At 35.9% G+C, this 15458-nt stretch overlaps 1 protein-coding gene across 11 annotated transcripts in view; it reads left to right on the forward strand.

The window, feature by feature from the left end:
* The window catches only part of ADGRB3 (adhesion G protein-coupled receptor B3), a 458541-nt gene that overhangs the window by 425378 nt on the left and 17705 nt on the right, over window positions 1-15458 (forward strand). For 6 of the 11 annotated variants that reach the window (XM_032104724.1, XM_032104729.1, XM_032104725.1 and 3 more), the window contains 6 exons: window positions 735-833; window positions 1154-1325; window positions 8185-8280; window positions 9623-9662; window positions 12212-12855; window positions 13014-13127. In XM_032104724.1, coding sequence (XP_031960615.1) covers window positions 735-833; window positions 1154-1325; window positions 8185-8280; window positions 9623-9662; window positions 12212-12855; window positions 13014-13127 — 1165 coding nt within the window. The remainder of the gene's footprint in view (window positions 1-734; window positions 834-1153; window positions 1326-8184; window positions 8281-9622; window positions 9663-12211; window positions 12856-13013; window positions 13128-15458) is intronic. The other 5 variants (XM_032104733.1, XM_032104734.1, XM_032104732.1 and 2 more) reach the window with 2 other exon arrangements.

Consider the following 15458-nt stretch of genomic DNA (forward strand, 5'->3'; position numbering starts at 1 on the left):
CCAGGTTTTGTCCTTTAACTCTTCTGACAGGTGCAGAGGTACAAGTGTCTATACAAAATGCTTTGAGCTTAATGCTTGTGTACTGTGTTTTATTGAAAGGCAAAAGGGGTCACCCTTTTTTTAGTACCAACTGATATTTATTTCATCAGATTCCATATGTTTCAAAGCCCTGTATTCAGACCTTCATATGGCATAAATAAAACCATTCCAGGTATTAGTGGGCCATGCAAGTCACCAAATCTGACTATACAGTATGCATATACTGATTTGATGCTTGAATAAATTTTGCGGGTTTCTTTCCTTATTAATGCTCTGTAATGATCCATACTTCACACTCCTCTTTTAAGTGACCTGTGCTCTTTCTCAAGCATATTTGGATCCAACAGTCTTTCATCAGGTCTGAATAGAGGGATTTCACTTTGTGTGTCTATCCTAGCACGTGCTTATGTTTACTTCAGTGTACTGAGCAGTTTTGATCACATTTGGGGCCTTTTTTAGACTAAATAGAAGAAATAAAGTTTGCATGAAATTAAGCCCCATAGCATTAACATTTAAAGCTAACAATAATGTAAGGTACAAAATACAGGTTTTCAGCAATATAGAGCATTCATCTCGAATAAGTCTACTTACTTTTTTTGCATGACGTCATATTTAAAAGCTAAATTTCAGTAGCAACGTTTTTTGGTGACGATTCAATATTTTGTTCTTTTTGTGGGTGTTCTGTTTGTTTGCAGTCAGATGAGTGAGCCTCATAGCGGTTTGACGCTCAAATGTGCCAAGTGTGGAGTAGTTTCAACAACAGCTTTGTCAGCCACCACCGCCAGTAATGCCATGTTAGTCCTGATCATTTACATCTTCTTGTTACAAATCTTATACAGTGCATGTGAGACAATAGTTTGATGATGACAACTGTGTTTGCTAACACTGTATAAAGTGCTAAGCACATTTAAATACTTTAAAAAAATTTTGCAAATGTGTTTATTAACTGAATACGGGATATTCTTTAGAACATAAAGTGTAACTGTTACATTCTTTTCTATGATTTTCAAGTTAAATTGATAAAGTGACATCCTTAAATATGTTTTATTTTAATAGTGAGCTTTTAATATTTTTTTACAATATTACAATGCTGCTTTTCTCCTTTTTTCAATAGGGCATCCCTTTGGAGCTCCTGTGTGGTGTTGCCACTTCTAGCACTGACTTGGATGTCTGCAGTTCTGGCCATGACAGACAAAAGATCAATATTATTTCAGATACTTTTTGCAGTATTTGATTCATTACAAGGCTTTGTTATTGTCATGGTCCATTGTATTCTCCGAAGGGAGGTGAGGAATGGCTTCCTGGTTTTCCTAAGGGCTGTGATCCTGTTAATCTCTCAACTGCTCTTTAGGGTTATATATGGCTTGCTCTGCAGATATATATTTCATGGAAAGAGAAAAATAATTTATGGTGACATGTATAGGAACAAGTGAAAGAGGAAAAGAGAAAAAGTGAAAGAGAGGGGGAAGATCAGTTATTTCCAAGTGCAAAATATCAGTATAAAACTTTACCAACTTAATTCAAGGTGTCTTTTAATCAATCCCAAGTACAGTTTATTTCTAAGTTTTAGTATTTCCCAATGAGTATAGGAAAATGCAAACATAAATGCTCGTCTGAAGACCAAAAGCTGTAGACTTTTATGCTCTCTAAAACAGATTCAAACACAACATTTTTTGTGCTTATACTGTCTGTGAAAGAGGACACAAGGAGATGATGTGTTGTGTTGGTGAAGATCTACCATTTCAGTTGTACAAACTCAGGTACATACGAAAATTATGGGGACAGCAAGGATGAAGACAGATGAGTGCTGTGAGAACAGCGAGGACAAGCATTACCCTGGCCTGCCCTTCACAGCTCAGTGCCACCTGCCACAGGATTCATCACCGCTGAAATCTGATGGCAAAGCTCCTACACAAGTGCTCTTTAATCTGGCTCTGGTGACAGCTTCTCTAACCTGCCTAACCTGCTAACTAACCCCACATTTTATTGAGACGGGTTTGAGAGCAGTAGCATAACAGCTTTGTTGGCAGATCTGTGGTAATGGAGCCCTCCATCAAAAATGAGCAGGTGGAGCTGGACTGGAGAGTAGTTCCTGGTCCATGGGCATCCCTATATGCTAGTCATTTATTAACTTCAGGATATTTACCACACCAGTAAACCAAATTATACTGCCCAGCATATTTGCCTGGGATGGACAAAAGTTATTTGAAAGCACCTCGGGACTAAAAAAACCCAAGCAAGATGTTTCAAGAAAGGTTTGTTGTCAATGCTGAGTGAGGAATCTCACACAGGGGTTTCCCTTCCCACCACTGACACCCTTTAAAAGTCAGTATATTAATGAAAAATAATTATGAGTGACATAATTTATTCAATTCTTTCAGTATTGTACCACTTTGCATGAGATTTATATCACTATCCTTCACAGTATGCATATGTGATTATCTTATCAAATAATGAATCTTCAATTTTTAAAGAAAAAATCAGTATCTTGCAGCTTACATTGTGCTGATTCCTTCTCATTTTAATCACACTGTTAGGGGCTATGAACTTTTGTATTTATTGGTTTGTCAGCTCTCATATTGGAAGGGGCTTACCTCATTTAATACGTTTTCGTTTTTCTTCCTTTGGCTTTTCCTTTTGTTCAGGATAAAAATATGTGCAGGATAAGAGATAATACTCAAGAAAAATCCATTTTATGTAGAACTGTTGTGCAGTCCCCTTATTTTCTTCAGCAGTTTCTTTCCCAATATGATTTACATCTGTGAAAGAGGGTAGACTCATCTGTAAATCTGAAAGCCATCATTTCACATATTCTTGTTACTACAAGAACAGTGTCTGGTAAGACACTGCATCTATTTTCAATAGGAAGAATTGTGATTTCATCCTGGTTTTCCTGTCTGTGAAATTTTTGTATCCATTGGGATATATTAATTAGCCTAGAAAGGGCACACCACCTCCCGCTCACTGTCCTAGGGAATCATTTTTATTTTAAAATATATACCTTTTGCTCAAGGTTGCATGTGAAACATTCAAAACCAAAGCAATATGAACAGCATTATCATTCACAAAGTCATAGAATATTGTCAGTAGGAAGAGACCCATAAGGATCATTGAGTCCAACTCCCTGCTCCCCACAAAACTACCTAAAACTAAACCATATGACTCAGTGTTGTCCAGACACTCCTCGCACTCTGGCCATGGCTTGGAGCCGTGACTAAGTATGTTCCAGTGACCAACCACCCTCAAGGCGAAGAACCTTTTTGTAATGTCCAATCTGAATTTTCATATTCATTTAATTTCCTCATGTTCTAACTCCATATCCTTGTGTCCTAGTTCCATTTTCTTGTTTCTTTTGTAAGGATCCAAAGAGGCTGAAACATATACCTGGTTACCAGTCACTGATTTTGTCAAAAAAAGACCAAAATCTTTAAGAAATTCTTAACAAAATTTAGCATAGCACTGTATAAAATAAAATTTTTAAAAAAAGTCTGCATCAGTGCAGTAAAGCAAGTAAAGCAGAAGCTTATTTGGAAAAAAAATGTATTTTGACTGTTGGTGAGAGATGAAAATCAACACTCATCTTCCAACAATGCCCTAAGCCTTGAATTAAAGACAGGTTTCCTATTCTAATGATAGCTCTTTGCTGCCAATGCTTCATTCCCAGGGAATGCTTCAATAATGCTGAACATCTCATAGAAAAATTCTTGTCTGACCATACTCCCCGGTAGGACTGTGGTGATTGAGGTGGAGTTAGTCTTTTCTACATGTAAGCTCGATTTTCAGATTTTTAGGGTACCTTGGTGGGAACCACTTTTAGCTCACTGTTTCTAATTTAAGCAATATGCAAAAATACCGGATTGTGAATATGTTGATACAGGAATTTAGAATCTTAACTGTTTATGTGTAGGAAATCAGCTATTTATGGTTTATTTTATTCACTGCTTTTTTAGCAAATTGCAGATATATGTATTTATAAATATATATATATATAATCTAACTGCAAAGAATCCTTGCTCTGTTTAACAACTAACAGAAGTTGTTCCAGCACGTCAGTCTTAGCAGTTACACGTCCCAGCTCTAACATGGAAATTCTAGAAGACAGGCATTTTATAAAGCATCTAAATAATCTGTTTACGTGGTATTTTAAAAAATGACCTCACGAGAAGACTTCCCAGTGAGGCCCAAAAAGCACCAAGGTTTGATAAGATTCTCCCTTATCAAAGTGGAGGAGGTGTTTCGTCTTCAGTCATGACAACTTAGGCAGAAATAAATGTACAGAGACAACTTATTCACTAATCAATAGATTCTCTCCAGCCAAAATGATGATAGTGGTGTTGGTGGAAGACGAAGAAGTCTAGGAATATTGCTGACTGAACTCTATCTGACAGAACACATTTAATCTTCTTTAGTCCTCCAGACTAAATTGCAAACTGGTCAAAACTCTTGAGGAATGAATTAAGGCAATCTTTTTCATATGGGAAAAGAAAATTCATAGAAATTTCTTCAAGAAGCACAAAGAAGTAAATGTTGATGCACATAAATCAGTTTTAATTTCAAAAATGTGTATGGTCTGCACTTACTTGGTTCAGTTTGCAGCAGCAAAGTCATAGTTGTCTACTACACAGAAAGAGATGTAAGTCCAGTGAGTTATGTTTCACTCTGGCTCTAGAGTCTGGCTTTCCAGCTCCAGAGACCCTCAGGTGAGTACAGGGCAAGAGAATGGCCATCATGCAGAGTGGGCAATGCCGTTTTTGCACTGCACGTGGTACCTCCCAGCTGAAAGAATAGTCTAGTACTTGTGGTTGTCTGCAAAAGCATTTAGCTCTGCCAGTGCCTGTCAAGGAAATCCTGCCAGCATATTTGTCACTCTTGACGACAGCTACAAAGCTATCTCAGTTATAGCCTATAAGATTGATCTAGTATTTATAGCATGCCAGCACAGGCAAAACAATAATTCTGACTGTCAGGGGAAAAAAAAATTGGGGAGGAATATATCACCATAAAATCCAAACAAAGAGGACAACCCTGTTTTACTATGCCTTTATTGTCATTACATCACAAAAAGACACAGACTTCTACAATTATATATAAAAGCCCCTTTTCTTCTTCTTAGTTATATTGATATAAACATAAATGATGGAAACATTTGTTACTTTCTCTAACACACTATATGGAAGACCTTGCGTGATGGGGGCTGCATTAGGAACCAGGGATTTTTACCAACTAAGATGTACAACTGGAAGAGAACTAAGTGATATGTCATCTATTTCTGTCCACCATCAATTCAGTGTATCTTGGAAAGACATTAAATCTTTCTAGATTTCTATTTCCTAACTCCTAAAATAAATACAATACTTTTTAAGCATAAGACTATTTGGAAATTTTGGAAGAAAAATGCAAAGTAGTTAGGTATTATTGCTTCGTGTTGCCTTCTTAGCCCAGAGAGCCCAGAGTTGTCCTTTTTTTTCCCCTCACCTTGCTGTTTAAACACCTAATTGGGCATTGGAAAATGGTGATGAATGTGTCGCAGAACAGAGAATGATACAAGAGATTAGTGTTGAAGCTCATCTATCTCAGCAAAACAGTTTGCCTGATCTGCTTGAACACAAGATGCTTTAAAGCTGATCTGAATCACACTGAGTAACTTAGGTTAATGCTGGCGATAGGAGGAACCCACACGTACTTTTTTCTTTAGCTGTGCTCTGCGGAGCAGAGAGCATTTGGATTAAATTCATCGTTGGCGTCTAGAGCCCACATTTCAGAATTGCAGGAGAAAAATAAAAAGTACATGAGTAGGGCAAGGGTAAGTTACAAAAGCTTGGAGCTGATTGCTGTTGCTAAGGAAACTACTTCCCTGGTATCTGCACGTTCATCACATCTGTCTCTCCTTCTCTGCCTGACTCTAAGAAAATCTTGTAACTTGATGTTAAAAGGCAGGGGGAAAAAACAAGATTATGTTTCAAAGTAAAATGTAAAGACAGCGCAGTCTTTACATACTCAAACAACAGTTTTGAACAAGCAGTCTAGAAGAGGAAGCTGGTATTTAGAAAGTACAACCATTTTGAATCTGACTTGGGTGAAGACATCTAGAAATTGCAACATATGTCAGTATCATGGATAATGCTAAATCTGACATTCTGTTAACATGTTCAAATCATATGCTGCTTGCACCTCAGAAGCTTTGTAAGAAACATGCACATTTAAGAGGATCCTAAGATCAAGATTCACGGCTTTAATTTAGAAGGCACTGAAAGTATGACATGAGATTCTTAAGGTTGCTGGAGTATTAGAACTGGGGAACCTCCATGGGCACAGAGTCCCAAAAATGAGGAGGCCCACTGCATGGAGTGCAGTGAGATAAACAGTATGTTCTGAAGTAACAGTGCTTTGGGGTCAATCATCATATGCCTTGAGATGAGATTCACAGCTGGGGATGCTTTGAAGGAGGTATTTTTTGTTATATTTTTTGTCAAATCACTGTGCCAGTGCTTATCCAAGAGTATAAAACTCTGAAGTGTGGCCTAACTTCAGCATTGATAAAGTGAGAGAAGACTTAGATTAAATTTGCAGCAAGTGGGAGATGCCAAATTAAATTAACATCAAACACATGGAAGACCAAAGCAAGTGTAGTGCCTAAAATCAGAATCTGAGTCTTGATACAGCACACTTTAAATTACAATATGTGGTAAGTCTTGGTGTTTTGAAATCAATACAAACCTTCCCATCTTGCTTCGTTCTTCTTTCTGCCCTATATTTGGCTCCCTCCACCTGCAACAGTCACTTATCAAGACTGCAGAGCACTCCTGTTCATTTAAGGGTTGAGCCCTTTAAAAAAATGCTTTCCAATCACAATATTTTTTTATTTTATTTTCGCTGTTGTGAGAGCAATAGAATATGATATGTTTAAAGGGGAAACCTTCTCATAAGCAACAATTAATTAATTATCTTCTTCTGCTATTCACAAAATGTCCATGAATAAAGACAGTTTTCTGCCTTTTAATTATTCTGAATAAGACATGAAGTAATTTTTACAGATAATAAATGGAATGTCATTTTTTATAAGCATTTCATTCATAGTACTGTTATACTGAAACCAGAAATTGTTTGAATTTTTTTTTTTTTTTTTTAAATCTTGCAATCAGGAATATATTATATATTTAATATAGACACTTGCATTTCTGGAACTAGAGTTCACATTATAAAACATATTCCTAAAGTTGCCTTGCCATCCTTATTGTTGTACATCTGAGAAAGCAGTAAAATATGTTTGTATACTGCTGTCAACAAACAGGAACTGCATTTTCCTTTTGAATGTACCTCTCTGTTGAAACACATTTCTAACAGAAGTACTGAATAATAGTATTTCTTTAAACATACACTCTGTCCAAAATGAAAGTAAAAAAAGCATTTCCTATGAAAAATGATTCCTCAAATATACTGTGTTTTAGAGGCAAGTCTTTGAATTTACTTTATGGATCATATTAATAAACAGTAATTTCTGATAACTTCCTTTTGTACTTTAAGAAATCTATGTGCAAATAGTCCACTTTTCTTCTTGTGCTCACATTGAAGATATTTCTCTCATCTGAAGAGCTTAGTCCTAGAAGAGATGCGCTAGATTCCCTGTACGTGGAGTTAAAGATTATTGTTGGAATCAGTTCAAATAGACTTATGTTTTGAAGTACAATTGGGAGATTACAATAACTGTTAAGAAATGATTACAATAACTGTAAAGAACTGTCTTTCAAGAATCATACATTTATCAAGAAGATACAGTTTATCTTGCAGTGGTTAGCAGTATATCTATTAATCCTTTTATCAGACCTGTACCAAAATGAATGAGAAGACAAAGCCAAATATTATCACCAAGACAGACTTGGCTTAAATACCATATAATCACTGTCTAGTAGCTAGTTCTGGCCATATATAAATCTAATTCTGTGGTCTTGATGTCACAGACGGACAGAATTTGTAGCACCCACAAACTATAACAAACGTATGAAATGGCATAAATAAGCATTTATGTTTATTGCCTCTGATTTATTAAGTGGGCTAAAGAAAATTCATGCATTGTATTTGATATGGTTTTATTTAATCTCTAATATGATGTTACACAAGAGTCAGTATAAGGTATTTTTTTCACAGGTTCAAGATGCATTCAGATGTCGACTAAGAAATTGCCAAGATCCAATCAATGCAGATTCTTCAAGTTCTTTTCCTAATGGACATGCTCAAATCATGGTTAGCTTTTATTTTCTTCTTTGGCTATGAATTTAGTGTTCCTAACAAAAAGAAAAAACTTAATGTTTTGTATGTGACAAGTTTGCATAGCTGAAATATTAACACCTAAGCAAAAGACAGTTTAGGTCATTATCTGGTTGCTCAAATATCTTATCTAGTTTTAAATTATTGGTGTGATTATTTAGTGGAGCACAGTGAATTAGTATCTTCCACCAGTGCTCTTTGGGACAAAAAAATTCCTACATAAGGTAATAAAAAATAATTTAACAATATACTGTGACTTTTTCTAGTGTTGGTGCAGAGTACTGATGTATTTCCCTTCACAAGGCCTTGAAAAGTGTTCTCAAACAAAACAAGGAGAGAGTGCTAGACATTCTACAAGGGGAATCTATTTAGTGTGTTAAAATAAGAGATAGTGAATTTGGATAATACTGTTAGTTAGTATATTCAGACAACATATTGGTCTCTTCACTTTGAACAACAGTTTGTCATTGACTATAGTGGGGACAGAATCAGGCCATAAAGACATGCAAGGATCAACAAAAATGCAAGGTACAGCAAGCAGATGCCCTTCAAAATGATGACTCAAAAAATGAATTTATTGTTTGGACTTCACAAGCAAGAAAGAGATCACTTTCACTGGATATTTAGCATGGAATAAACTTATTGTGAAAATAAAAAGTAACTAAATTGTCTAACAGAATAAATAGTTTTGTTTAACTAGGAAAAGTGTACTTTGATTTCCAACTGTTAAAATTCTTCCTTAGTTCTCACAATTAATTTTTGCACAATGAAATAAATAATAGTTGTTATCAGGGAGTGCAAAAATTTTATATGACTACATTAGTAGCAAAAAATGACAGAATGTTTTATAACAAATAAGCACTTCATTACAAATTAATGAAGTTTCAAAAAGGATGGACTACTTGGATTACACTTATTCACAGTAATTTGTATTGCAGGCTATTTTTCATACTTCTTTTCATAAATCTTCCTTAAAGAAGGTCCTTTGATGAGATGTTGAAGGTATTCTTCCATATACATTAAAAACTATACACTGTATCATTTTATTAAAATTATATACTCTACTTCCACCTATTTTATTTTATTTTTTCTGGTCAGGCAGCATACTTTGAAAACCACCCAGTTATACTTTAGGAAACTTTGTAAAGCTCTGCTGTTGTAAAACAATACACTTCACCTTCTCAGCAACAAGAAACCACTTTTAAGAGACTGTGACCCTGTAAGTAGGACACTTTGGAAGCGCTAGTTGGCAAAAAGGTATTGTGGGTTTTTTTTTTAATTAATAATGGCTGTTCTGTTTCACTGTTTCTTGTTACAGACTGATTTTGAGAAGGATGTGGACATTGCTTGTCGGTCAGGTAAGAACATTGAGAGTGTATTTAGCCAACAAAAAGTGGTCTTGTACGAGTTCCTTGTGAAGTGAAAACCAGAAAAATATTGGGATTTAGCTGTTTATAGGTTATATTTATGAATTTAAACAAAAGAAAATGTGAAAAATTATGCCACTGTATGAATACATTTATTTGATTTTCTTACTAAGGTCTTTAACTAGAATTCAGCAGTTGGAAAGCAGTCAAAGGTGTGACTGTCTATTAAAAAGCAAATAGTTGTGGAAAGAAGATAGTTCTTCACATATTAAGCTTTCTTTCCCCAGTACACAAGCAAATGTGAAAACATAATTTTGCTTTAACAAAAAAATACAAAATAGTGTACCTTGACAGCTGTTTATATGAAGGATGCATCAATTTGCATTGATTTTAAAGAGGGTATGATTTTTAGGACTCAAAGTGAAATCAACAATAGCTTAAGAAAATAAAGTTTCATTCCATCTTACTGAGAAAAGTTGTGGGTTTTTAAAAGATACTTCAGTAGCGTGATCTTTAATCAGTCAGCTGTGTTTGTTTCCATATATTAAAGATAATGCATTTTCAGCCATTTATTTGCCAAACTTGTTTAAATAAAGTGCAGTGTAAAATAAATGACCATTTAAATTCTACAGAATTTTTTTAATCTAGGAGATATCCAAAGGACAGTTTTTTCTAGGGAAACAGTCTTTCCTAAACACCATCACTTTTCAATAAGGGGAAAGAGAGAGTGTGTCCTCTCTGCAGGGTGAGTCAGAGCAGAAGCCTGATTTAGCTGTTCTGCATCACCCACCTGAAGGACACTCTCTCCCTTCGCTGGCTATATGAGGTGCCAAGAAAGCTGATCTCATTACGGTGAAGTTTCAGTTTCCAGTCACCCACCTTTAAAAACTGCCGAATTTCTTGCAATATAGACTTAGTTCTTCCCTACAGATCAGTTTTAATATGCACATGTATTTCGAAGGAATCAGGATTGTACATTGTAACACAAATGCATGTGTGTCACCATCCAATGCAGACAAAAATCCAGCATTGATCCATGTAGTTTGCACTTCTTACCTCTGATAACATAGCTCTGCAATACAGAGGGCCTTGGCAGAGCCATCCTAAAGGAGATTGATTTGAATGCAGTAACGAACAGGCTTAACTAGATAAGCGTTTGAACTACTTTCTGATCATGAAAAGTTTGAGGATAGATCACTGTTTGAAATGTCTGAACAAGTGCCACTGGAAACATTGAAGCAGCCACCGAATTCAAGTATTTGTGCACTGTTGTTTAGAAGTAAGTTATTCTTTTCATAATGGAAAAATGGCAGTTAGTTTTGCGTGAGGAAGGAGAGTCAGATGTCTTATGAGCTGCTTGCTATGGAAAAAGGCAGTGAACTGACAGGCAGGTACTCGGGGATACTGGGGGATCTGGGTCATCAGAGCCCTTGGGCAACCAGAAGGTATGCAGATGTAATACCTGAGATACTTCAAGTTGTCTTTCTGTCTTAGCCCATGAGGAGGGTTTTGTTGTATAAAATGGCACTGGTGTGAATTAAAATACTTTCAAGCAGGACCAGGAAATCCCTGCAGCCAGATGGAACAAGCCCAGTAATTGGTTACTTTAATTTTTTTCTTTCTATCCTTTTTATTTCATTACAGATGTTGAATTATAGACTTACATTTATTTTTTTAAGATGAATAATTGTGACTGAATAGATGCTTTTTTTTTTTAAGCCATTCTTCAGTTCTTCTTGAAATTTTGTTTTTATGAGAGGATTATTAACTTTTACATGTGGAACTCACCCCAACAAAAATTGCTGGATGTTGCTACAAGTTTGACCAGGAAGGTCAGGCCTAGAACAGAAGTGAATTATGACTCTTCTATAAAACGTTTATGTTCTTTATAACCTTTCCAGATGCAGCAAAATATTCTTTCTGATACCAGTGCAATTTCTTCCCAATGTGGTAATTCTCTCATCACTTTAATTTAAAACATAATTTAACAGAGAAGAGTTTTTAAAAGTCAGTGAAAAGGAACATTTAGGAGTTTAGGAACACATGCTCATAGTTGTAATCTTACAGTAGGTCATTACAATGGATTGACAAAATTATTCTGCCTTACAATCTGTTTGACATTTTCCAGGAGGTTATGTGGAGTTAATAATGGCACTACAGATGTCATAGTGTATTTTTTTGGAAAACCCTTAATGAGTTCCACATGGCAGGCTTTTGCTTAAGCTGTAAGTCACCTAAAATCTATGTTAAGTCAGTAGGAATAAATGAAGAAGTGTTTTTAATTTATATAAATGACTGAAGCTAGTCAGAGATCAGTGTCAGTTATGCACAGTACATGAAGAGAAAAAAAAACAAAAAACCAAAACCACAAAAAAGCTGTTGCAAAAATAATATTTATAAAATGAAACTTAATAAGTGGAAAGAAAAGTATTTTAGAAGGTGCACTGGTAAAGGAAGCACTGCTAGATAAAGCCACAAGAAAAAGCAGTGCTAGGTTGACATGGTTTCATGCTGTAAGAATCCTCTTCTCTGACCCACAGTTCTGCATAAAGACATTGGACCTTGCAGAGCAGCCACTATAACAGGAACACTTTCTAGAATTTCACTAAATGATGAAGAAGAGGAAAAGGGACCAAGCCCTGAAGGAATGAGCTATTCAACCTTGCCTGGAAACATCATCTCCAAAGTCATCATCCAGCAACCAACAGGTCTCCACATGCCTATGAGTATGAGTGAACTGGCCAATCAGTGCTTGAAAAAAGACAACAGTGAGCTGCGGAGGACTGTGTATTTATGCACTGATGATAATTTGAGAGGTGCGGATATGGACATGGTCCATCCTCAAGAACGAATGATAGAAAGCGACTATATAGTCATGCCCCGGGGCTCAGTAAATACACAGCCATCACTGAAAGACGAAAGCAAAATGAATATAGGCATGGATACCTTGCCTCATGAAAGGCTGTTGCACTACAAAGTTAATCCAGAGTTCAATATGAATCCCTCTGTAATGGACCAATTTAATATCAATTTAGACCAGCATCTTCCCACCCAAGAACATATGCAGAATTTGCCATTTGAGCCCCGCACAGCAGTGAAGAATTTCATTGCCTCAGAGCTGGATGACAATGCAGGATTATCAAGAAGCGAAACTGGATCCACAATATCAATGAGCTCTTTAGAGGTCAGTGATGCATAAACAAATTGCATGCTCTGTTGTTCTAATTTTATGATAAGACAATAAATTGTGTCTTGTGTCTAAGGGGTGAAGCTAATGTTTTAATTCAGTATAAATTATTGTTTGGGATCATACACTGCTGTTCATATTTCTCTTATTATCAGAAGTGTTTATACCTAGAAAACAAGACTAAAGTTTCAGAGCCAGTCTGTATGAAACAATATAGTTCTGGAGATTTAACATTCCACACGACTGCCGAGGATTTCGTGACCTACCAGGTAAAGTCCACTGGAAAATTCTGTGTTGCTGTTGCTATGAGAAGAAAAGCTATTCCTGCAAGATACAAGTGCTAATCATTGGCCCTACCTGCAAGCACATGCAGTTGAAAATACTTGCCATTTTATTGCTGACAATCATATCTATGTCAGATATGATAGGTCTGATTCTGCTCTCATTGGTATAAATCTTGGATTCTTCCATCCAGTAGTTCACCATTTACTGATTTAGTTTTGTTTGCATGTGCATGCAGGCATTGGTACAACTGATGTGTGCCGTAGGAACAGGTGGGCTTCGTGTGGAGTATCATAGATTTCAGTCAGATTGCAAAAGTGAACTGGAAAGCCTTTAAAAGGCTTTAAGTTATTACTACAGTCTGTCTGTAGGATTTAAGCATTTTCAAGGTGAAAACTATTTAAACAATTTCTTGAGACCTAAGCATCAAATACTGCTGTTTTTATTAAGCTTTTACCTATGAAAGCCAGGAGTGAGCTGGACTTAATGTCATACTTGGGCCTCCTTAAGAACTGGGAGTACATTTCACCAGCATGTCAAGTGTTGTGAAACATGGCATTTTGTGGGACAGAGAAAGACAAATGGGAAAAACATGGTACTCATTCATTCTCTGAAAGAAGTTACACATGGAAAAAAATTCTACTGTATGTGCAAACTTGAAGCCATTAGCTATTCCTCTACAATGTTTGGACCCGTCTGTGTAGGGAAACAGAGACTCAGCCTGATTTTTCAATTTTTAGATGCAGCTGTAGCTGATACTTCATAAATGGTGGATACTTATGGATATTTCTTTTAAAATTGAGTTGAAGTTTAATGTAGGTGAAGTTTTATGAAGAGTCTGGGCAGAAGAATTTAGTTTCTTTTCAAGAGATATCTTTCCAGGCTTTGAAAGCGAAGTATTTTCTGTGCTGTTTATATTGTGTGTACTAGCATAAGTTTTACAAGATTTGATTTAACTTAAAAATGAATAGAAAATGAAGCGTGGGGATCTGCAGTGAATCAAAAATTACCCATGCTTTGGTTGTTGTTAAAGTGATTATGTATAATCTTGAACAAATTTTCAAACTTGTTTCTAAAAGGTAGTTTAAGTGCTTGCCTGTTCAGTGCTCAAATAGACAGTCTCTTTCAAAGCAAGTCTGCGTGGTAAAAGAAATTCCTGCCCTCAGTTCAGATATATTAGTTAATAGATCTTAGGTAGTGCACAGGAGTTCCCAAATTTAATGCAACCCCAAAAGCAGAATATCTAAGGTCACGTTCCAGCAGTATCCTCTCCCACCTATCTACAATATACTGTCTTTAAGATCATTTTTGTCAGATACAGAGGCTTAAATACAGTCCAGTTAAGATTAGACATATGGATGAGATATGTGAGGAAGTTTCGTAATTCTTTGAGAGGATGGACATATATGCCACCATACCATCCACTCTAAATTAATTTCTGGTGATGCCTCTTTCCCTCCATTGGTGACAAAGTTCATCAAGGACACCTGAAAAAAAAAAAAAAAAAGCAGATCTTAGTTAAGTTGTAAAAAGCATAACAATAGTTACTTCATCATACACAAAATTATAGTTCCTGATGCCACTTTGGAATATAGGCCTGAAAATCATGTACTGCTCCTTTAGAGTTATTTTTTAAACTGTATTTGTATCATATTTTAAGTTTACCTCTAAGATGGGATGTAGACACAGAATCTCAGTCACCATTCTGTATGTAAGTTTTATGCTCGGAAGAGACTATTAAGTATGTAGTAGAAAATGTAGTAAAATATAATAAGATAGTAAATATTTAGTCCCTTCTAACTTGGGAAACATATTAGGTTTAGCAGGCTGTATTTTGATCCAGAAAGCCAGTTTTATTTGTAAACCTCATCCAACCCAGCATAATCCCATGTATTGGGAAAAAAACACAGATATTAGGGCAGGTCAGAAATGAAAGGAACTGTTTCAGCTTTTGTGTCCGCCTTTGTGTTTCTCAACATTACTTGATGAAGATGTGCTGCACTGAATTGAAGATAGGAAAATGAAAGAAAATTGTATATAGAATAAAATCAGAGTCTCAGGCAAATCCTGATAAGCAGATCCAGCCAGATAAAGAATGTGATTGTGTTTTTGTATATTCAGTGTGTAAGAAGCAAGGGTTGAGGTAAAGCCCAAAATGTTATTGTCTAGAACTGACCAGCTGGATTAACTTTTGTTGCTGCATTAAACAGAGTAAAACAGGGAGGGCAAGAGATTTTTTTTTTTAGAAGATTGCAAGACTTTTAAAAAGACAGGGCTTTGTCAGACTTGTGGAGCAGCAAAACCTGCAGCAGGACATT

Source organism: Corvus moneduloides, chromosome 3 (genome assembly GCF_009650955.1).
Source record: "Corvus moneduloides isolate bCorMon1 chromosome 3, bCorMon1.pri, whole genome shotgun sequence".
NCBI lineage: Eukaryota > Metazoa > Chordata > Aves > Passeriformes > Corvidae > Corvus > Corvus moneduloides.